The sequence below is a fragment of the Dermochelys coriacea genome, chromosome 1, assembly GCF_009764565.3.
Source record: "Dermochelys coriacea isolate rDerCor1 chromosome 1, rDerCor1.pri.v4, whole genome shotgun sequence".
Classification (NCBI taxonomy): domain Eukaryota; kingdom Metazoa; phylum Chordata; order Testudines; family Dermochelyidae; genus Dermochelys; species Dermochelys coriacea.
The window spans coordinates 227,295,245-227,319,365 of NC_050068.2; the positions used below are offsets into that span (position 1 = coordinate 227,295,245).

At 40.3% G+C, this 24,121-nt stretch overlaps 1 protein-coding gene across 2 annotated transcripts; it reads right to left on the reverse strand.

Annotated features, from left to right (window-relative positions):
• Positions 1–23,249, reverse strand: UPK2 (uroplakin 2). Of its 2 annotated transcripts, none has more exons than XM_038368954.2 (5): positions 23,158–23,249; positions 10,089–10,244; positions 7,810–8,047; positions 5,302–5,381; positions 1–3,519 (listed from the first exon to the last, which is right to left on the reverse strand). In XM_038368954.2, exons 2-5 carry the CDS (start codon positions 10,198–10,200, stop codon positions 3,377–3,379), a joined length of 573 nt encoding a protein of 190 aa, XP_038224882.1. In that variant the 5' UTR covers positions 10,201–10,244; positions 23,158–23,249; the 3' UTR covers positions 1–3,376. The 2 variants fall into 2 exon arrangements, with proteins under 2 accessions (XP_038224882.1, XP_043371274.1); XM_043515339.1 differs by lacking the exon at positions 23,158–23,249 and adding an exon at positions 15,979–16,251.
• Positions 23,250–24,121: the final 872 nt, after the last annotated feature.

Consider the following 24,121-nt stretch of genomic DNA (forward strand, 5'->3'; position numbering starts at 1 on the left):
GAATAACAAATCAGTCTTGTCAAAATGTTTTACTATTTGATCTCTGCTTTTTTATCAGGTCACCCTTCTAGGAAAATAATCCAACTTAATTTTTTCATTCAGGCTGGAGTTATTTCCTTTCAACTCAGATTCAGTTGCATTGCAAAAACATCAGAACATATTCACGGAGGTCATTATTTTATATACAGCATTCAGATTTTTATTTGAAAGTCAAAAGTAGTTTACATGTTCAAAACTCCTCTGGAAAAAAAAAAAGCAAAGTGTTTGGAAGAGAGGAAGCAACCCCAAGCCCTTTTTATTACATGAGATAGATGGGTGGGGGAAAGCTTAAATGTGTTATGAGTTTGAACACATAACAATTTAGCAGGACAGTACAATGTAGATTACGTGCATTCTATTAAACCAAGGACTTGAATGCAATTTATGAAAATATGGTAAAGGATTGTAAACCATAACACCAGTGCTGCCGGACACCATTGCTAATTGATCATTGATAGGAATTATGCCCCTAACAAATGAATAACTGCTCTAGAGCAGTTGTTGAATGCCCTCTGTTGATCTATCACACTCTTCCTATTATGGGTTTCATGAAATTCAGCATCATCATGAAACTGCAGCGAATTTCCACTATTATTATTGCTTTTAAATCCTCATCACAGATTGTCATTTATTTCATTTTGACATAGTTATTACTTCATAAAAGTTACATTTATACTTAGTTGTAAGATTTGGAGGGGTACATTCACCCAATGATACCAAACATAAAGGGCCTGATCCAGAACTCACTGAAGTCATATGGAAAGCTTCCTATTGACTTCAATGGGCTTTGGATTCAGCCCAAAAAGCCAAATTCTGCTCACACTTACACCTGTGCATCCTCATTGAAGTCAATGGGTTTGCAGGGGTTTGTCTGAGAGTAGAATTTGGCCCAATGTATTTCTATCATTTCCCACTCTCTCTCTCAGTTATAGGCTGTACGTTTATATAATTATGTAGGGGTCTGCCATATTCACATCTCCATTAAACTCAGACTCCATCTTCTCAATCTATTTTTTTTAAGTATTTTTTTCCTTTTGCCACATGATGATGGTTGGGAACATGTCCTCTGTAGCCTATAACAGTGATGTTTGTTTATATTACATAAAATATAATAGAAATGTGCTAAAAATGTAAGTGGAGAATACATTTTGGGGCCAAAGTTTAGGCTTGACAATAGTGAGGGTTTGGTAAATTGTGCGTGAAGTGAAGAAAGACAACTCATAGCCAAGTTAGAGATAACTTAGGACATAACCCTAGGCCATGTTGTAAATGTGTTCGGTTCTAACAAGAGTTTTGGATGTAATGTAATTGTTTTGGAAGGATGCTATCTATACTGACTGTTAGTGGAATGGCATTTACGCAGTTTTTAAAGATAATGTTTAATATTAAATAGCCAATACAGCAGAAATATAGATATGGTAAAAGATAGGCTTAATGCTAATCAATCAAGGATGTTATTGTAAATTATTTTAAAAAGGATAACACATTAATTTTAGATTAGCATGCTCATTCACTATCAAGGTACTATTAGAAAAAGGATTATCTACCCATTCTTCTCACTCAGGGAATGGTCACCCCTGGTGCACCATTTCATTTTGGAATGCGAGTATAAAAATGCAGTGTATGGTTATATCATAATTCCTGTTTGCGTTAACCATCTATTATATTTTCAATTTTTATTTTAAATGAAATATTTAATTCTATCACTCATGGTGTCATTCACAGTCTTTGACTAAACTAAATTTATCTGTAACCACCCCAGAGCCTTAAACCTAAAGAATTTGATTTGGTTATTGGTATTATTATTTATACTGAATATACTAATTGAAAAATACTTACACCTCCAAGGGCTAACAGCTGGACCACTTCAGAGGTCTGGGTGCAGATGCCAAAACATCAAAGTAAATTCTGACAGCTGAGATGAGGCCTTTCAGCTCAAAGCAATAAAAGCTCTTTCAGCTCAGTTTTAGTGATTAGCATAAGTGAAAATTTTCAGTGGCCCTGGGCACAGACCCTTCAGGAGAATAACTGTTACTATGGATCAATATGCAAACCGTGTAAACTCATCAGGACATCTACAATACCATGGTAGGCCTGATCCTGAGAGCTACTGGGTGTCACAACCAGGTGTCAAACCAAGAAGTTAGAGCAAGAGTCAGCTGGGTCAGGATACTAGAAGGTCAGAAGCAGAAGACAAACTGGGGATCAGAACCACAAGTCAAGAACCAGAGTCAAGATGGGTCAGGATACCAGGAGATCAGAGGCAAGAAACAAACTGGAGTTCCAGAACCACAAGTCAGATGCCAAGAAATCAAGGACATGGAGCCACAAGGCACATAGTCCCAAGCAGAGTGGAGCCCAGTTGTTTAGACAACTTACTGTTCCTGTTGCAGTCCTAAGTTGGGCCAATCAGCTGCTTCAGGGCTCTGCCAAATGGACCTCAGGGCAGAGCCTAACCCTGGGGCTGGGCTTCATGGGTCCCAGGTAAACCATTGGCAGCAGACTGCCAGGTGGCGGGTTGATGTGTGGTTGTTCCTATGGCCTTTGAAAACCTGGGTTTGAGCCCTGTGGGTCATGACACCAGGGACCTGCAGCTCTCATTGATGTCAATGAGATGCTTGTGGATTTGGGTTAATGGAAGTTATAGCTGCTCAACATCTCTAAGGATCAGGTATATAAAATCACCTCCTATGCCAGTTATCACAATGCACCATATATCATGTCCAGCCAACGTGAAATATCAGACTCAAAGATGGTGGCCTTTGATTCATGGGTTTAAAGAAAAATTCACTACACACAATGAGCCAGAGCCCTCAGTTCACCCATAATCAACCATTGTACACCATACAACCACTAACACAGCAGATGTGTTAAGACACTGAAATATAAAGCCTGCCCAAGCACCCTCAGAAATGTTGCTGCTAGAATTAAAAGTCATGCACTGTGACACATGTGATATACAACTCCCTAGCTATATGTCCCGGGTTAATGACGATGGATTTTTGTTTCGGGCACCAAAGTACCTTAGCTAGAGAAAGGCCCAAGCCAACTTGGAACCAAACATCAGGGTTGTTTGGTTTGGGCCCAACTCCAATGATAGCTCTTGATGTAAAAATTGTCACATTGTAAATCAGGCTATATACAGTTTTCATCTGATACATTATACAGCTTCAGTTCTGATTTATACTATTTCTAATTCTTCATATTCCCTTGCTAATTCTTCATATTCATTTTTTAGTACAGCACTCATTATTATAGATATTCTTGATTCCTGGAAAGCAGTTCATTCAGATCGGTAGTCGTTTTTGTTCTGGAAGGCAATCTTGGCTTGCCTGATTTATGATTTTTTTCCTCCAAGAGCTGCTGCTACAATTAAGCCAACCACGAGCACAAACATACCAACAGAAAGCAGTACCGTGATCACTATCATTCCTCCAGCCCGCCCTAAGAATGATCCATCATATGCCGTGAAGCTTGTCACTAAAATGTAAAGACAAAATATTTAGGGAGTTAAAGCCATCGGGGTAGATTTTCAAACCCATGTTTCCCTTTTGCACCATGGTGTGAGGGTGTAAGTAGTACTATTTAGTAGAATTGTCATCGCAGTTAACAAAATAATGTAAAACTTTAGCGCCTACAAGTCCTCTCAGTCCTACTTCTTGTTCAGCCAATCACTAAGACAAACATGTTTGTTTACATTTACAGGAGATAATGCTGCCTGCTTCTTATTTACATCACCTGAAAGTGAGAACAGGTATTTGCATGGCACTGTTGTAGCCAGTGTTGCAAGATATTTACATGCCAGATATGCTAAACATTCGTATGATCCATCATGCTTTGATTTGTAGGCTCTAAAGTTTTATATTGTTTTGTTTTTGAATGCAGTTATGTAAAAAAAAAAAAAATTATACATTTGAAAGTTGAACTTTCACGACAAAGAGATTGCATTATGGTACTTGTGTGAGGTGAATTGTAAAATTCTATTTCTTTTGTTTATCTTTTTTACAGTGCAAATATATGTAATCAAAAATAATATAAAGTGAGCACTGTACACTTTGTATTGTGTTGTAATTAAAATCAATATATTTGAAAATGTTGGAAAACATCCAAAAATATTTATACTAAATTTAAATTGGTATTCTATTATTTTTTAAAAGTGCAATTAAAACTGTGATTAATCACGACTTTTTTTTAAATCTCACAATTAATTGCAATTATTTTTTTAATCGTTTGACAGCCTACTATTTAGACATCTAAGCATGTGGTTTTTAGTTGCATTCAGATACTCAGGCTTTGTTTACACACAAACTAGCAGTTTGTCTAAAGGTATATGTACACTGCAATCAGAGATGTGATTGTAGGACAGTCTGACATACTGACATTAGCTTTAATCTAGGTAGTGCAGCTAAAGGTAGCAGTGAAGAGGTGAAGGCACAGAGTTCAGCAAAGGCTAGCAATGCAAGTATGTGCCCAGAGTACTTGGCATGCCTGCACTGCCATGCTGCCACATCTTCAGTGCTATTTTTGGCCATACTAGCTACATCAAAGCTAGCACAGATATGCCAGCGCATTCCGCAATTTCACCTCTGATTTCAGTGTAGTCATATCCTAAACATCTGTTTTTTTAAGATCCACAATTAAACTGGTGCAGTCTCCAGATGGAATCTCTCAAATAAATTTTAAAATGGCTTATGTCAATTCAGCTTAATTCAGCAAGGAATCCATTTATGCTAATTCAATATAAGTCAGGTATAAATAAATTTAAGAGTGTCCAAGCTGAGCTTTTGCACTGGTTTAAGTAAATCAGTTTTTATACCATATTAGTTAAATCCATACAACTTTGTGTGAAGACAAGGCATTAGATGTCTAACCTAGTGTGGAAGTCGTTGGTTACTTATTTTGAAATCTCAAACAGATTAATTATTTGTTATTAGTATTAGTTAACCCCTATACTGTAGTGATGAATCAGGCTAAATGAAACCAGAGGCCTGCTTCTCGCATGCCTTCCACCTTTTTGTAGACCTTTTCACCTGTGTAAATTAACTGATTTACTGCAAAGTGGATATAAAATACTTCTGATATAAATGATAATCCAGTCCCAAGTTTCTGCACAGTTCTATGAACTGGATAGAGAAAGGCTAGTATTAACATATCGTTAGCAGAACAGCTTATTATCCTGTAACAGGGTGATTTTATGACTCCGAATGACAGGAGCTTAAGGAGAATAACTGAAGTGACTTTTTCACCACGTTAGAGACTCACCATTGTTTGTTTGTATGGCATCTGACCAGCCTGTGTGAGCTCTGATTACAGCATTTTCATCCAGAATAAAGAAATTCACCCTTAAATAAACATGGAAAAAAATAAACATTAGACATTCTCCTTAACAGGATCATACAAAATACCACTGTATGTCTAGTTCAGTTTTTAGCTCTGGATTGTTTTTAACCTAGGATAATATTGTCCACCATAAACAATAGCAAATTCCATTTTATGGTGGAAAATTGCTGTCACAGCCTGTTCTGTGTTCATAAAGAAGGACCTTCTGACTCCCATCCCACCATTACTTGAAATGGTTCCTTACTAAGATGGACCCATGTCCAAAATGGTGAATTGGCATTCAGCTCTAAAGCTCACCCGTATTTGGCAGGAGGGCTTTTGGACCTAGTGTTTTGGTTTGGGTCCGTCACTGTTTCTTACTCACCTAAGAAACTATCCTCATTTTTCAAAACTCTGCATGAATTTGCTCCTCCCTTCCTCTTTGACTTCATATTCACCCATACTCTTCTATCTCCACGTTTCATTCTTAATTCATCCATGTAAATGGAATTCTTTCTTTAATCTCTCTGAATCACTCTACGGGCTTGTTTCAAAGCCCATTGAAATCACTGCAAAGACTTCCTTTGAACTTGGTAAGCTTTAGACCAGATCTTTGTTCTCCACCTATAACTTTTCTTTTTGTGTGAGTTTACAGTTATGAACTATCACTTATGGTATTTGGTAATAAGGAAGCTTTCTAAAGATAATGCATTACATTAAATAGAGCATTTTGATTTTCAGAAGGTATAATGAGAAAAAATAGAAAAACAGTGCATGCATCCATTGCATCTTCACAAGCTGGCATTGTACATTCAGATGCCCATATGTGCTTGCAAAATGGGATTCTGCCTCCTCAATTCTTAAGGCTTTTGTCGGTCAAACTTTTGTCAGGGGTGTGAAAAAACACACCTCTGACCAACAAAAGTTTTACCGAGAAAAGCGTTGGTATGGACAGCACTTTGTTGGCGGGAGAGGCTCTCTCGCTGACATAGTTACCACCCCTCATTGGGGGTGGTTTTATTTTGTCAGCAGGAGAGCTTTCTCCTACCAACAAAGAGTGGCTACACTGAGTACCTTATAGTAGAAATAGCCTTAGCTGCCCTAGCCTCAGCATAAGTTAGAATAGGTATGGGGCTGCTGTAATTTGTAACAATTGGCTATGAACTCTAAGGCTTATCTATAGAGTGTAGCAGTGTGAACTAGAGGGGTGTGATTTGTAAAGTGCACCAATGTGTTGTGCACTAACTGGCCTGTGTAGACCATGCTGATGTGCACTAAATGCTCCACAGTGCACATTATTGTAGATCTGTTTCAAACAGCACTCAAGTAACGTGCACAAGTGAACTTAGTTAACACCAGCAAGGTCTACATGGGCCAATTAGTACACAACGCCTTGGTGCACTTTAGAAATCACACCCCTCTAGCATGCACTATTGCAATGTGTAGATAAGCTGTAAGTAACCATACCCAGCTGTGAATTGGAAAAGCCCTTTGAATTCCCCAGCACACCTTCTGGTCTGTAGTGGGGATTGGTTGGCATGGGAGCCAGGTCTGCCAGCTTTAGTCAAAAATCTCAAAATTTTTGCAAACCAGATATCGGGGGGTTTGGGGCAATCAGAATGTTATGTTTCAATCATTTTGAAATGTTTCTTTTTGATTTTGGCCTTTTTAATATTTTAAAATGTACTATGATTAGCTTAAATTTAGAAACAAAATGTGGTTTCAAACCAGAAAACTGACAATTTTTTGCTTAGAAAAATGTCAAAAAAGGACGTTTCAACAATTTCAAAACTTTTTTCAACATTTTTTCAAGTTCAGAAATTTGTCAAAATTGATTCTTTCCCACAAAAAGTTTCAGTTTTGACAAGTCAGCAGTTTTCAATGAAAAACATTTTGTCAGCAAATTCCTAACCAGCTCTAGTCTCAACCCAGCAGCTCTGGCCAGATTCTGGATACTTTGCAAAGGGGCTGGAACCAGAGGAGAGAATTTGCCCTGTGTACATAAGAGCCCATTTCTGAATGCATATCTATGTTTTTTAAGAGAGCCCTCATGTTGCCTTCCCCAGAATATCTCAGTCCTAAGATAGTTGTGGAGCCTGAAAGGTTCATTTCTTATACCACTGCGTTTGGTTTCAGTGGGTGTCTAAACAAAATGTATTAAACATTAGGGACCAAGAATTAGAAGTAAGGAAGTTGCATTTTTGGGAATGCACCTCTCCTGAATTATAGCTGAAATGACTGTATTACGCAGGGCAGGAAACAACTCTTAACTCTGAGCCTAGCACGTTTTAAAAAAACAAATATTTAACCCTTTTTATATTTGCTAGAGAAAGAAAACCCTCTCATGCTTTCATGTTGCCAGCATCACCTTGTGTAAGAGCACTGACTTATCAAAGGCTAATATTTTAGCACTACTGAATGCACTTTCGTTTCTGTTAGCTCATATAGTACCTGTAAATCGACGATGGCTGAAGGGCTCGATTGCAGAAGGAGCCTTTAGCTTTTTCACAGACTTCTACCCCCACCTGGTAGCCTACGACTGTGTTCAGCTTGTAGTTCCCATCATCAATGTCCACGCTCACAAGATCCCTGGCTATTCTACACGAGACACTCTTGAATTCTCCCGCAAAGTAAACTTGGGCAGTAGAGGAAGAGTGGAGGGATTTTATCTGATTGGTGTCTGTCACAGCTTGAAAAAGGACAGCATAAAAACTTCACATTAATCATATGACCAATCAATGCAGCAAGATCATAACCTATTACCAACGCTGTGGTTTGAAGATGTTATCTAAGAAAGGGCTCAAGCATCCCATACAGGGGAGTAAGGAACCATAAGGTGCCCCTTTCTCTCCTCTGGGTAGGCAATATGGGTTATAATGTGTAGGAGAAGTAGCCGCCCTGCGGGTGTTATTCCCTCACCAGTGCAGATAGGCGAGGAGTGGAAAGAGCATTGGCACAGGATGAGATGACACAGAGGGGGACAGATTGCAAAGTGCCAACCTAGTCCTCATTGTCTGTATTAATGAGGGAAGAAAGGATAGTGTGAAAATAGAACTGAACTTTGAAAATGATTTTCTCTCCCAAATTTATAGTGTGCACATAACTCACGGGCCACAACCGTGTTGCCTCAACTAAGCAACATCGTGACTAGCCAGGGGTCAGAGTAGGTATATGGACTGAGCAGTGTGGGTATCTATAGGGCATGGATTGGATAACATGGCTACTTGCAGGAAGAACTAGTTGGAACACAGAAAAAACTTTAATGGAAATTCTCTTTGAAAAATGTTTCCACCTTTCTTACAGGAAAAAGCTTTAAACAAAAGTTTTCTGACTAGCTGTCCCTGAAGGCCACAGCCATGTTGCAGGGAATGAGATGCCTCCAGGACAATTATAGGACACAGATGTGATACCTGTGTCCTGGCCTTACAGAGCCACTAAGGATGCCCATAACCCATGCAGCATGAGTGGGAATATGAATAGGGGAGCAAGACAAGTCCCCCAAAAGGAGCAAGAATTTATTTTTAAAAAATAGAAAGAAAGAGAGAGAAAAACAGATGAAAAGGAAAAGAAAGAATGGAGACAGAAGAGAGGAAATGTCAGAGAGGGAGAACAGACAGAAAAAAAAAGATGCCGCACGTGTCAGAACATGGCACAAGGATACAGGTGGAGGCGATTATTGGTCAGTGCATCACAAAGGAGGGTGGCAGGGCCATCCTTACCCAGATGCAAAGTACGCAGCTGCATAGGGCACTAGGAAATTTGGGGCACCAAATTTCTTGGTGCCCTACACAGCTTTGTGCAGCTCCAGCCCCTGCTCCGCCTCCTCCCCATGGCCCCCATCCCTACCCCTGCTCCGCCCCAGCCTCTTCCTCCACTTCTCCCTGCCATGCAGTGAGTGCAGGGTCGGGCCTGCCCTGCACTCACTGGACGGCGGGAAGTGGAGCGACCTGGCCCCAGCCCGCTCCGCCGGCTTGTGCTGCGGGGCAGTTTCGCCCCTACCCCCAAAATCTGCTCCTGCCTCCCCCTGCAGAGGCCTGGGGCCACACCCCCCCCCCCGCAGGGCGGAGAGTGGGGGCTGCGTAGGGCACCAAAATGGCTAGGGCTGGCCCTGCAGGGTGAGCTCAAAAAAATAACTGGGAACCACTGCTTTAGGGCCTCAGCACCATTAAGTGACTAGCATTGTCTACTGCATGATGCCACAAACTTACTACAAATTTATCACAGTCTTTGGTGACCCTGGCACGGAACATTATAGAACAATATGCAAAAAGCCTCAGGACTAGCCTGGATTCCACTCATAAATTCAATACTGAAATCCAGCCAGGATTCCTACTTTTAGTGACTTAAAGTCATTGCAGTGGACTGTGTGGCATGACCTGCTGGTATCAGTTAAGTTGCTGCTAAACAGGTGGCTATATCAAAAAAGCTATCTAACTATAGTTGTCCGCCTTTTTGACAGTCCCATTAAAGGGCAAGGATTGATGGGCATGGAGATTAACCTGCCCTATCTCGCATAGAAATCTTCCTTCTAAGTCATGGTTGAGTCACATCAGTGAGGCATTGTGAGGAAGCTTGCACTGTTGTTGCTCATACTCTATCTGGTCTTCTGTGGATGGCTGGAGGACTTTGGCCTTTGAGGGTGTCCATCTGTCATGGTTTATAACCAATAAAATAATGACAAGTTACAAGAATTGACACATCAGAAGAGAAAAATCACGAATACGTCATACCTGGCATAGTAATTTTATCACCAACAGCCGCTACTGCTGGTCTAATCGTGGTGGGTGTGAATTGAGAGGAAGGAATACACTTAGGAACGTTAACAATGAAAGATGAACTCATTCTTGCTGCTAAAATCACACTCGCATTTGGAAAGAAATCTAGTGCTGGAAATGAAAAAAAGATAATGTTAGAGCAAATTTGTTTCCATGTAAATATATGATGACCAGGAAATTTAGCTAATGGATATTAATATATTTATTAGAACTGATGGGGAAATAACTTTTTTCCATCATGAAAAATCTCTGGGGACACAAAAAAATTTTTTTTTTTATTTTCATTACATTTTTCAGATTTTTGGTTTTTTTCCAATGAAAGCCAAAATTATTCAACAAAATGGAAACGTTTTCACAAGAACTTTCTTTTCATTGAAAAGCCATTTTCCACTATTCTGATAGACAATTTTGGAACAGCTTCGCTATTTATCTTGTGCTTTTTTCTTTTCTTTTTTTTAATGCTACAGATGCTCAAGGAACAGATCAAATGTTTAGGAGAGCGATATTAGTTATCTTAATAAGGTGAATGTACCCATGAAACGTACGGTTTGCGGTTACTACTAAAGTAACCAAAACAGGTTTCAAGTTCCTTGCTGGGTCTGTGGTTGGGAGCACAGCAGAGGCCCCTCTTGAGTGCAGAATACCTTACCTTGTTCTGCTTTATATATCTATGTTGAAAAACAAACAATATCTACTAACCTAAGAACTAAGCTTACTAGCCTCTGTGAAAAAGACGTGCTGCCACTCCCCTAAAGCCACACTCTCTGCTATTTAAAGGAATTGAAGAGTTACATGCTGTTTGATTTTAATAAATTGTTAATCCATTTAAAAATAATCTATTTTAAAAACATAGGGCCAGATTCTCTGTTACTCTAGTCCAGCCCTGAGCACAGGGCCCATTGGAGGCAGGGAAAGGTGTGGCTTGAAGCTATGTTTGCACTTCCTTAATTGTAGCCCCAGTCCCAACCCAAAAGCTTTGATGCTTCCACTTTCTAAATGCAGTGCCCAGGTGAGAAGCCAACCTCTCTCCCACAGCTATTGAAAAAGAGGAGGATGCTGGGATTCCTACCAGGCTGCTGTCCCTTGAGTCTGTTTGGAAGCCCCATTTTTCTATCAGCCATTAGGTAGTATGTTACTGATAAATTCCTCCCCAATTCTCTGACTCTGGAAAGGAGAAGGAAAATTCCCTCTGACAGTTCACTCCCTCTGTTCTCAGAGCCTTCTGCTATTTTAACCCTCCTGCAGCTTCCTGGCTGCTGTGGTGGAGGGAATCTGAAGAGCGGTAAAGCCTCCACTGCTCCACTCTTCCATCAGCTCTCTTAGCTGCTGAGAGGCTTGGGATTTTGGTTCTCTACCTCTCCCCAGCCCTGCTTTTCAGTCTTCCTCCTTGCTAATAGCCCCAGCACCTGCCACTGCTGATGCCCACTACTTTCCCAAGCAGCTGCAGAATGAACCTCATCTAATTCTCGTCAGCTCCATTGTTGCCCACAAGATACTGAACAGCAACTGTGAAATCTCAAATGGTCAGTTTTCACTCTGTTGCTGGTTCGGGGGTCTTGAAGCAGCAGCAGAAGCACTGGGGCTGTCTGACTGCAGACTTAGGAAGACAGCACTGCAATAGCTTACATTCTGTTCACAGCTGGAAGGTTTTCTGCATAACCATAAGGGCCAGAATCCTTAACATAAAATAAAAGAAAGGAAGCTTAGATTCTTCAGGAAGCTGTTGGCAACCATCTGGGAAAATTTCTTACTTACAGTGGATAAGTTAGTTTTTCAAGCTCTCTGTGTGGGTATTGTATGAAGTCAGTAGCAGGTCAGTTTATAGTGAGAAGCATTTGTAGTTATAAAAGATTAATATTACAGCTAGTTTAAGCATCAGCCTTTATACACTTAAAAACAACTCTTTATATTTTTAATAACATCTCTCCTCCTCATTAATGCCCCCAAAGAAGTAAAAAATGCTTCTCGTTACCAAGGAAAACAAATATGGAGACATTTAGTAGATATGACGTACAAAACAAAACAAACAAAAAACACAGACCTTTTTATAAAAGTGAAGAACATCAATGTCAATAAGAGAGGCAAAGGCAGCTTTATACTACTTTTCCATGCCCACAATCCAGGGGTCAGCCATATGTTAAAGCAGCTTACAGGGCTGCTCTAACTTTCTCAGCTAGAACAGTCTCCTAAGGACTGTTTCAATGGCAGAGAATTGATGCCCACTATGTAGATAGAAGAGATTTGACGATTTGACCATAAGCCTTAGGCTTGGCTTCCCTTTAGAAGACTATAGCCCTATCTGTACTAGTAGAAAGCTAAACTGGTTCTGAAATGGGTTTCCAACTACTATCAAGTCAGCAAGTCCACACTACTTGTCATGCCAGATGCTTGCTTAAGCACACATGTATCAAACAAAATTGCAATATGCAGATGCAGAATGTTCCATCTACTTATATACCATGTGAATTTGAGGAACTCAGCTTGTAGCTTTGAGGGACACTATCAGATACTTGAGGCTATGTCTACATTACACTACAATAAATCACCCCCATGAGTGACATAAGTTACACCAACATAAGCACTCATGTGTACAGCGATATGTCGGTGTGAAGAGCTTTTCCCACCAACATAGCTCCTGCCACTCACGGAGGTGGTTTTATTATGCCAACGGGAGAGCTCAGAGACGGGAGATGCATTGCAGCTGCACCACTGCACGGCTGTACGTGTAGACATGCCCTTGAATCTAAAACTTAACTTTTGTTTAAATAACTAGATATGTAAATTCCTTAAGTAAATCTTTTAATTAAAATGGGTTTTGCTCAGGTTGTAGTAATTTCCTACAATGCAAAAGATCCAGAAAGTGAAACTGACTAGAAAGGTTTCAGAGTAGCAACCGTGTTAGTCTGTATCCGCAAAAAGAAAAGGAGTACTTGTGGCACCTTAGAGACTAACAAATTTATTTGAACATAAGCTTTTGTGCACATGCATCCGATGAAGCGAGCTGTAGCTTATGCTCAAATAAATTTGTTAGTCTCTAAGGTGTCAGAAGTACTCCTTTTCTCTTTTGACTAGAAAGGGACTACAAAGAAAAATGAATGATCTGATCTAATCTAATTTCACTCTCCAAAATGAGTGAAATACAAAGTATAAACAGACTAGTGGAAAGTAAATTAGATTTTTTTAGAGTTAGATTTTCTGCTGATCATTTCAGTGATGCCACTGGAACTATCTGGCATGTCTCCAGTTCACCTAGGATGTGTATAAGGATGTCTATAACGTTAAGCCCATAAGAATGCCCATTGACTTCAGTGAGACTACTCATATGCTTAAAGTTAGACACATGCTTAAGTATGTTGTTGAACTGGGGCCTAAAACTAATGTAACAGAGTGGAGAATCAGGCTCTTAATATTCTCTAATGCAGGGGTTCTCAACCCTTTTCTCTCTGAGGCTCCTCACAGCATGCTATAAAAACTCCATGGCCCACCTGTGCCACAATAACTGGTTTTCTGCATATAAAAGCCAGGGCTGGCATTAGGGGGTAGCAAGCAGGGCAATTGCCTGAGGTCCCACACCACCGGGGCCCCCGCAAAGCTAAGTTGCTCAGGCTTCAGTTCCGGGTGGTGGGGCTCAGGGCCCCGGACTTCATCCCCATGCAGTGGGGCTTCAGCTTTCTGCGCTAGGCCCCAGCAAATCTAATGCCGGTCATGCTTGGCAGCCCCCTCTGAAATCTTCTAGCAGCCCCCAGGGGGCCTCAGACCTCTAGTTGAGAATGCTCTAATGTACTGTTAGTAATGACTCGGGGTTTTTTTTTTTTACATGTAACTTTTAGTCTGACAGTATTCCCCTTAGTCACATCTGAGATAGAGCCCTTGGGCTCTCCTGTTCTTGCTGGAAGAACAGGTACAGCATTTTAGTCAGCCTGGATACCAATGTAATGTGAGCCAGTTCATTATGCTCTCTACAGGGCCTCTGGCCATTTGTCCTAATGCTAATTCTTTTTCCTTTTGCATTCTGATGTACTGATTTCAGTTGTATGCAGTGTAGCTGTAGCCCTGTGGGTCCCAGGATATTAGGGAGACAAGGTGGGCGAGGTAATATATTTTATTGGACCTGTTTCTGTTGGTGAGAGAGACAAGCTTTTGAGCTACACAGAGCTCTTCTTCCAGTCTGGGAAAGGAACTCCCAGCGTCTGTTCCACCTTGCATTTTGCTATGACCCTGGGAATCCCTTTCCCCAGACCTGAAGAACACATCTATGTAGCTCGACAGCTTCTCTCTCTCACCAGCAGAAGTTGGTCCAATAAAAACAATTACCCTGATCTTTCAGTCCTTAGGCAAAACTCCCATGGAATTTTTTCTTGCTTGAGGACTACAGGGCTGGAGCCAAAGGCCCGGACTCAGCTCTGAATAGAAACCCAGAGCAACTTGATTGGCTTGAACAGCCTTACTTTGGGTTTACACTGGTATCACAGAGAGCAGAATCTGGTCCAAAATGTAAAAATAAATAGTGCCATTAATGAATTACTAACAGTAGATTATATTCTAATACCTCCTTTCAATCAGAAGGAATCAACAGAGTTTTAAAGAATGTACCTATCACTCATCAAAGACCTGATCCATCTCCTGTTATAATCAATGGAAAGACTCTCATTGACTTCAGGCAGTATTGGGTTGGGCGTTAAGTGAACACATTATTATACACATAATGAAATATGCTGGGGACTTCATTTTCAGAGGCGCTGAGCACCTGTACCTCCAATGACTGCTGAAAATCAACCTCTATATGAATAGTGAATTGGGGTAAAGAAAAGGATCAAGAATAGGTATGTTTGACCTTAAAAATGTTGCACTCCTCTAAAGAATAATAGGATCTCTAGCTGCACTAATTGTACTCTAATGATAACTAAAATGCTTATATAGATAAATGAAGTGACCTTACACATTTCTTCTATGCATGTGCACTATTTATCTTCCCTTGACTAAGACAGTACAGAATGTTACCAACAACTTTCCTGCCTTTATTATTCTATCACCCTTTGGAAACTGGTTTGGGAGCATTCTGATCAGTGTGAAAGACACTGCTAAATTACAAGATTGTTACAATGTATAAGTTTGTTGCAGTATATCAGAGACATTTTCCTTTCTTCTTCTTACAAACTACATCATATAATCTGGTACTTTCCTAATACTATGTTTTATTTTGGCTTCAATCTAGATAGTTTCTTTTCACCTATCATTCATGTAGCGTGGAATTTTAATTTTTTTCTTTGTTCAGTACACATATAAATATCAGATTTAAAGAACAAAATTCTTTTCTCAGTTACACCTGTGTAAATCTAGAATAATTTGATTATTAACTTTATTAATATTACCTATTCTTATTATTTTATATAGTGTCATGTGCATGCATGGAGCTGTACACATCAGTAAATTTCTTAAGGAAAAGGTATAATTTCTTGCCCACACTATGACAGTGGAAGTTGACGTCCATGGAGATACTTCAGACCTATGCTGGTGTAAATGATGGCAGAATTTGGCCTGAAATGATTCAAAATTTTATATCACATAGAATTATGTTTTACAATCAAGGATTCACATGGGAAATATGTATATCTTCTAACAAAGACATTTATTTGTCTGTAAAACTCCTTATATGTATGGCTCTACATAAATACCAAAATCTGAAATAAAATTAAATATTGCTATATTATTTCCTGTTCATCTAAACCTGGGTTGTGCTGTTACAGCATCAATTCAGCTAAGCATTACTAAACATAAATACATTAATTCAAAGCATAAAACCCAATGTAGTTTACTACTACTGAAACAGAAATGTGGTACTTACAGATTTTGTCTAAACTGGACAGTTGAACAGTCCATCCTATTCCAAGGCAGCCAGCAAAGCAAACCAGCTGAATTAGCTTCATTGCTGTAATGTGAAGGGATTAGTCTATCTTGGTGGATAACTGAGAAGTAAGTTTTTTGGTCTATAGATATTCTGCCTTGGAAAAGTGGGAGGGATTTGCATTCATTAAACATAGAAGGGGGATGGGAGAAAAGGAAAAGAGGAGACAAGGGAGATGCATATACTAGATAAAGCTGCAATTCTTGTCACACAGTGAGGTAACAACATGGATGTAAAGGTAATGGGAACTTTAAGGACTTGATCCAGTAAAGGGCTTAGAAGTAGGAGCTTAAGTCCTTTCCTGGATCTGGGCCTAAATGCTCAAGAGAGCAGTGAGAGGACTTCTGCCCACTGGTGATGGCCAACCTGATGAGAAATAATTTCTAAATGACATTCAGATAATAGATTGATTTCATAGAGAAAATCACAACCCAATTTCATCTTTACATGAAATACAGAAAAGATGCTTATGTTAAAGATGATGCACACAGCTGATGTAAAACACATACTGATGAAATAATAACCTACCCAAAATTCTCAGTTTTTTTCCATAAGGCACCCAAGGAGAAAAGGAAAGATAAGTGAAAGGTAAAAGAACCTATAATCTCTAGGAGTCAGCATTCTAATAGCGGGGTGCTTTGGTTTAGTTAATTTCAATCAATTTGATAGGATGAGCTATATCCTTTACTCCACTATAAATACTGTATCATTTTTCTGGGGGATGGGAGGGGGCAAGATTAGCCATTTTTATAATGCAGGGACCCAGGATCTTATCCAGGGCTCCTTTAGGTCTGCCCTCAAAAGATTAACGTAATCAGATCTTTATACAGTAGATATGAGAAAGTGATAAATTACCCACTTCACAGATATGTATTCCTACAGCTTTCAAACAAAAGGTGGGACAAAATCCATCTAGTAGGCAAGAAGGTTTTTCTCAATATATTATACTGTAGTCTGTAAGAGTAGCTTCTATAAACTTTCTGCTCAAGAGTGTAGTGAACCCAAGGTACATCAACTTTATTTTTGGAGGAAATAATATCCCCATTTTCTTGAATCCCTGAATATTGCGATAAACTAGGAGGAGTGAGGAAGCCTGGATGACATATACTCCAGTCCCCCAGGGAAAACAGAGGAGTTGGAGGCTATTGCTTAGAATTTCCTACTAGATTTTTGATGAAACCGAACATAGAATAAAAGTCAAATGTTCCCGTCCAGTTTTGGATCAAGAATACTAACCTTAGCTAGGACTTAAGGCCTTCAAGCTAAGTGGTGCTGTATGTAGGCATTGGTGTTGGAGATTCATGAGTACATGGAACTGAGCAAATGGAAGTCTACCCTCTGAGTCTGTAATGAATTGTTGCCTGATATGTCTTTCAGATAAGAGGTAAAAAAACAAGAAATCCATTTCTGGTCAATTAGGATCACATGACACAAAATGACAGGTTTCATAGTAGCAGCCGTGTTAGTCTGTATTCGCAAAAAGAAAAGGAGTACTTGTGGCACCTTAGAGACTAACAAATTTATTAGAGCATAAGCTTTCGTGAGCTACAGCTCACTTCATCGGATGCATTTGGTGGAAAAAACAGAGGGGAGATTTATATACACACACAGAGAACATGAAACAAGGGGTTTTATCATACACACTGTAAGGAGAGTGATCACTTAAGATAAGCCATCACCAGCAGCAGGGGGGGGGAAAAGGAGGAAAACCTTTCATGGTGACGAGCAAGGTAGGCTAATTCCAGCAGTTAACAAGAATATCTGACAGGTTTCAGAGTAGCAGCCGTGTTAGTCTGTATTCGCAAAAAGAAAAGGAGTACTTGTGGCACCTTAGAGACTAACAAATGTATTAGAGCATAAGCTTTCGTGTAGCTCACGAAAGCTTATGCTCTAATACATTTGTTAGTCTCTAAGGTGCCACAAGTACTCCTTTTCTTTTTAAGAATATCTGAGGAACAGTGGGGGGTGGGGTGGGGGGGAGAAATAACATGGGGAAATAGTTTTACTTTGTGTAATGACTCATCCATTCCCAGTCTCTATTCAAGCCTAAATTAATTGTATCCAGTTTGCAAATTAATTCCAATTCAGCAGTCTCTCACTGGAGTTTGTTTTTGAAGTTTTTTTGTTGAAGGATAGCCACCCTCAGGTCTGTAATCGAGTGACCGGAGAGATTGAAGTGTTCTCCGACTGGTTTTTGAATGTTATAATTCTTGACGTCTGATTTGTGTCCATTCATTCTTTTATGTAGAGACTGTCCAGTTTGACCAATGTACATGGCAGAGGGGCATTGCTGGCACATGATGGCATATATCACATTGGTAGATGCGCAGGTGAACGAGCTTCTGATAGGGTGGCCGATGTGATTAGGCCCTACGATGGTATCCCCTGAATAGATATGTGGACAGAGTTGGCAACGGGCTTTGTTGCAAGGATAAGTTCCTGGGTTAGTGGTTCTGTTGTGTGGTGTGTGGTTGCTGGTGAGTATTTGCTTCAGGTTGGGGGGCTGTCTGTAAGCAAGGACTGGCCTGTCTCCCAAGATCTGTGAGAGTGATGGGTCGTCCTTCAGGATAGGTTGTAGATCCTTGATGATGCGTTGGAGAGGTTTTAGTTGGGGGCTGAAGGTGATGGCTAGTGGCGTTCTGTTATTTTCTTTGTTGGGCCTGTCCTGTAGTAGGTGACTTCTGGATACTCTTCTGGCTCTGTCAATCTGTTTCTTCACTTCAGCAGGTGGGTATTGTAGTTGTAGGAATGCATGATAGAGATCTTGTAGGTGTTCGTCTCTGTCTGAGGGGTTGGAGCAAATGCGAAACAGACTCCAACCAGAGACTGCTGAATTGGAATTAATTTGCAAACTGGATACAATTAATTTAGGCTTGAATAGAGACTGGGAATGGATGAGTCATTACACAAAGTAAAACTATTTCCCCATGTTATTTCTCCCCCCCACCCCACCCCCCACTGTTCCTCTGATATTCTTGTTAACTGCTGGAATTAGCCTACCTTGCTTGTCACCATGAAAGGTTTTCCTCCTTTCCCCCCCTGCTGCTGGTGATGGCTTATCTTAAGTGATCACTCTCATAGAATCATAGAATCATAGAATATCAGGGTTGGAAGGGACCCCAGAAGGTCATCTAGTCCAACCCCCTGCTCAAAGCAGGACCAAGTCCCAGTTAAATCATCCCAGCCAGGGCTTTGTCAAGCCTGACCTTAAAAACCTCTAAGGAAGGAGATTCTACCACCTCCCTAGGTAACGCATTCCAGTGTTTCACCACCCTCTTAGTGAAAAAGTTTTTCCTAATATCCAATCTAAACCTCCCCCATTGCAACTTGAGACCATTACTCCTCGTTCTGTCATCTGCTACCATTGAGAACAGTCTAGAGCCATCCTCTTTGAAACCCCCTTTCAGGTAGTTGAAAGCAGCTATCAAATCCCCCCTCATTCTTCTCTTCTGCAGACTAAACAATCCCAGCTCCCTCAGCCTCTCCTCATAAGTCATAAGTCATAAGTCTCCTCATAAGCCTCTCCTTACAGTGTGTATGATAAACCCATTGTTTCGTGTTCTCTGTGTGTGTATATAAATCTCCCCTTTGTTTTTTCCACCAAATGCATCCGATGAAGTGAGCTGTAGCTCACGAAAGCTTATGCTCTAATAAATTTGTTAGTCTCTAAGGTGCCACAAGTACTCCTTTTCTTTTTATGACACAAAATGGAAGTGTTAATTCCAGTGCACTAGCCAAATTCAAGTGTGGATAATGTCATTTTGTTCATGTAAATTCCATCGAGAGTATCAATTGGCGAAATGATTATTAATAATTTGTATTGTGGTAGTGCCTTTGGGACCGCACTCAGGGATCAGTGGCCTATTGTGCTAGGCAAACAGATGGGGCAGGTGAAAGCACCATGTAACAGCAGACAAGTGTAATAAGCAGCAGTCACAATACACCAGCTACCGCTCCATTGTCACAGTTTTGTAGGTCTTTTCCTGCATAGGTCTTTTCCTCTTAAAAAACTGTAGGGTGGTATAATGTAGTGCTGCTAGCAAAGAATGTCTGCCACATTCCACCCCAGAGCTGGCTGCATTCCAGTGGTGGGTGGATGGAGTATGAGGTCTATAAATCATTTTTGAGATGCCTCTGGAAGAAAAGTTTTGTATAGTAAATATTATTTTTCCTATTTATCGTCCAAAACCCTCAGCTCTGGTTAACTCTCCCTATATAAACACAATGAGCTGGCAGCTGTTCTAACTGGCAGTTCCAGATGGTCATAGTTCATTCAGGTTGGTTGCTCTTTAGCAGGTTAATTACCTTCCCAACTTGAGACCCCCCCGCTTTTTTTTTTTTTTTTTTTTTTTTTTTTTTAAGGGACATGGTTCATGTCAAGTCTTAATAGGAGAGCAGCAACGTGTGGATCTGATCATAGAGCTTTGTTTATATTTTAACCTTATGACTCAGAAGTTGGGCTAATGGTGCCTCTGTGGCATCAGCAGGTGGATTGCTCAATCAAATTCCATCCATAGATCCTAACTGGAAAGAACTGCAGACTGTTCCAGACATTCCTTTAAAACTGGTTTCGTGGGGAAATGAAAATATGTACAGTTTGGTCTTTCAAATGGAAAACCCTGAATTTACATAGTATGTTGGGAGGGAAACCTCTGCCTTCCCATTCAGCATACAACAGACTGCTACTCCTGGTGTGTACTGTAATTCCCCATAATCTTTGGTCTATAATTCCTGTAATTTAAAACATGAATCCGCTGCATTCAAGGAGTTCCTTTTTTCCATAGCCCAGATAAAAGCATGAGATGTAATTGCTACTCAATGATTTTATTATGCTCATTTAGGCATTTAGCCCTTGCAGGTAAATACGTTGAACATCAGAGCATTTCTTCAAGGAGCAACATCAGCACTTGGACTGAATGTGGACAGACATGAATGTTGTTTTCTTTCTAAGGGGTCGAGGAGAAGACCCTGCAATAACTCACAAATTGAGAACAGTACGGTTTCTGAAAGAGCAGCTGAAGAAGGATTTAAAAATAATCTCCAAATCTACTCCATCCTTGGTTTGTTGGCTGAGATTGGTGACAAAATGTGAGATGGTGCTAACTTTGCTGTGAATGGACTGAGACTAACAAACTCATCTCACAGCCTTCTGACTGACAGTGTCTAGTAACAACTTTCGCTCACAGCCAACCGTGGTCTGGATAAGAACTGGTGATTTGTGGCAGAGATGAAAGACTAATTATCTCATTATCATTTCACATAGCCATATAGTACCCCAGCAGGATATTCTCGGGAGTAGGGCCAAGAGAGTCTAGTTCTACCAGATAAATGTTGCAAGGAAGGGATAAGATTCAAGAAGGAGGAGACGGGGGAAAAAAGCTGCCACTATCTGACCAGGATTCCAGATATGAAATCGTTTACCTAGGTTCTATGTCTAGGTGCCAGTTGTCATATTACCTAAGTGTCTCTGTAGTTTTTGAATGTTGATTCTGCACCCAACTGGCACCCAACACAGAATGTGTAAACACCATACAGTGACTGCTAACTGAAAAACCAATGCCAGTAGCTCAATAGAAGATGATTTATGTTTTGTATTGCAATAGGTCTCAGAGATCCCTGATCAGGATCAGGGCCCAGTGCTATGTACTGTGCAAACACAAAGATTCCTTTGCAAAGTAAACAAGTGACAAATTCAGTTATATTAAATTCCAAAATAATCCCTAAAATAGGAAAAAGGGAAACTGGATAGAAGAAAATAAAAATCAACAAAACTAACCAAAAGGCTCTACAAGGCTATATGCGGTGGTGACAGTAGGATCTTCCTTCTAAACCTTCGCCAACTCAGTGCTCTCTGATGCACTCTCTTTGTAGCCCACATTTTAGTAGCTGACAATCCTAATGCGAACCAAGCGACATAATAATCCATTGTCTAACTGTGAAAATGTTTGAAACCACAAGTAAAACCTGTTGAGCCATCCCACCCATTCCTTCTCCTTTCCCTGCCTTCCACGCCCAAACTTTACAAGCTCCACAAGCAAGTTTGGTCACATATCTGCTGGCTAATAGCTGTGGCTGTAATTTTTAACCATAGCGAGTCTCAGGACAGAGAGTCTGTTACACATGTTTAGGGCAATATTCCATAACATTCCAGCTAGAGCCTGAACTGAGGGGACTTTAGAATTAGCTCCATGAGGTGAATTTAATGCACTTGATTTTCACCCTCAGAGATCGGAATTTGAATCTTGATTTTGGTTCCAGGCAAAAATATACTTTGTGGTCTCATCTTAGCACCCCTTTTTTTTTTTAATGTCTCAGTTTGCAATGACAGGTTTCAGAGTAGCAGCCGTGTTAGTCTGTATTCGCAAAAAGAAAAGGAGTACTTGTGGCACCTTAGAGACTAACAAATTTATTAGAGCATAAGCTTTCGTGAGCTACAGCTCACTTGCATCCGATGAAGTGAGCTGTAGCTCACGAAAGCTTATGCTCTAATAAATTTGTTAGTCTCTAAGTCCACCAAATGCATCCGATGAAGTGAGCTGTAGCTCACGAAAGCTTATGCTCTAATAAATTTGTTAGTCTCTAAGGTGCCACAAGTACTCCTTTTCAGTTTGCAATGATTTATCTTGACAGGCAGTCTCTGCACAGTAGAGCCCAAGGATTGGAATAGGAGAGGAACTGAAAATCAGGACAGAAACGTCCTTATAGAACTGTGTTGGAAAATATAAGCAGCACATATCTGTACTGTGCTTGGCACAAAGTTAATGCAGTTAGGGTTATATTGACCCCTTTGCAGAGAAGTCCTCAGAAGAAGGGATTATTCTCATTCCAGCACAATGGGGTCTCTATTCCAGCTGGGCCTTTATACTTTACCATAATATAAATATTTGTTGATAAAATGTGAGCACCACTTAAATCCTCTAAGTAAAGCTTAAGTGGTGCAGCATTTTGTAGACCTTGTGTGGGCTCTTGACACTGATGTAATTTTGACCCTTAGCCTCAAACTTTCATAAATACTAAATTAATTCACAAATACATTATTCAAAAGTTAAACAAATGTGAGGAGAGAACAGAAAAGAAAAATTTCTTTAATTGAATCATGTTTACCATTGAAGTCCTTACCTCTACTGTCTTATCAGTGCTCTGGATATATCCTAAAAGATAAACAAGTGAACAGCTACTTTCCTTAAATTGTCTCACAGAGCCCTATCTGCACTGGAGAAAGGGACTGTTGCAATTTTATTGAACCAGTACCAGCTGTGACTCTGCTCAGTGCAGCCATGCTAATTATCCTGTTTTGCAGCACTCTCTACATGCATTGCAGGGCCAGTGGGATAGGTAAGACTAACACAAAATTCCCAAAACAACAGGAGCAGATGCATAATGCTTCTGGTCTATACTGTATATTTGCACCTGCTTGCAGTATTAGTTTGTTCCAATGGAGGCTGTCCAGGGCAAAAATTTGCATATGCACCATAAGGGGCAGGGACTGTACTGCTCTATCCCCGCACTTGGAATTGCCATGGAGAAGTATCACCTCCTCCCTCATCACAAGCTACAGCCAACTGACTGAGTGCAGGCTGGCCAATATTGGGAGCACAATCAGGTTTGGGTAGGGATGCCTGAAGAGGTAAGGAGCTTAACTTTACTCCTTATGTTCTTTTATTTGATTTTTTTTAAAAAACCTTTCAGTTGGTTTCATTAATTCTTGTGGATTTTTGTGTTCATGTTGCACTTTTGTAGCTGCAATAACAGTTTCTCTCTCCCTTGTTTACTGTAGGTTTGCTAGACAGGAGTGGTCTGGGCCCATCCAGAAAGAGGACAATGTCCCTCTGATAGGCTCAGGAGGTTCCTACATCCCCTTTCCTCAGCAAGGAACCAGAGATGGAAAGGAAACAAGTGAATGGCTGGAGCAGAGTGGGGGAGGTGTTGTGCAAGTGGCTTTGCTGAGTATCCTTTAATGACCTCATTCTGTGCCCTGTCGTGATGGTTGTTAGGTTTGGGCACAGTCTTGAAATCAGTTGAGCGCCCTCATCTCCCATTTAAATCAGTATATAGACATTTAAGATCTTGCAGGAAGCATTTT

Bases quoted from the DNA above. Each gene is read 5' to 3' on its own strand.
- UPK2 (XM_043515339.1), bottom strand. From the start codon at position 16,060: ATGAAGCTAATTCAGCTGGTTTGCTTTGCTGGCTGCCTTGGAATAGGA. The intron at 8,048-10,088 runs GTATGACGTATT...TCCTTTTTCAAG, and splicing joins TGATAAAATTACTATGCCAG to CTGTGACAGACACCAATCAG. The intron at 3,520-5,301 runs GTGAGTCTCTAA...TTTACATTTTAG, and splicing joins TGCCATACAAACAAACAATG to TGACAAGCTTCACGGCATAT.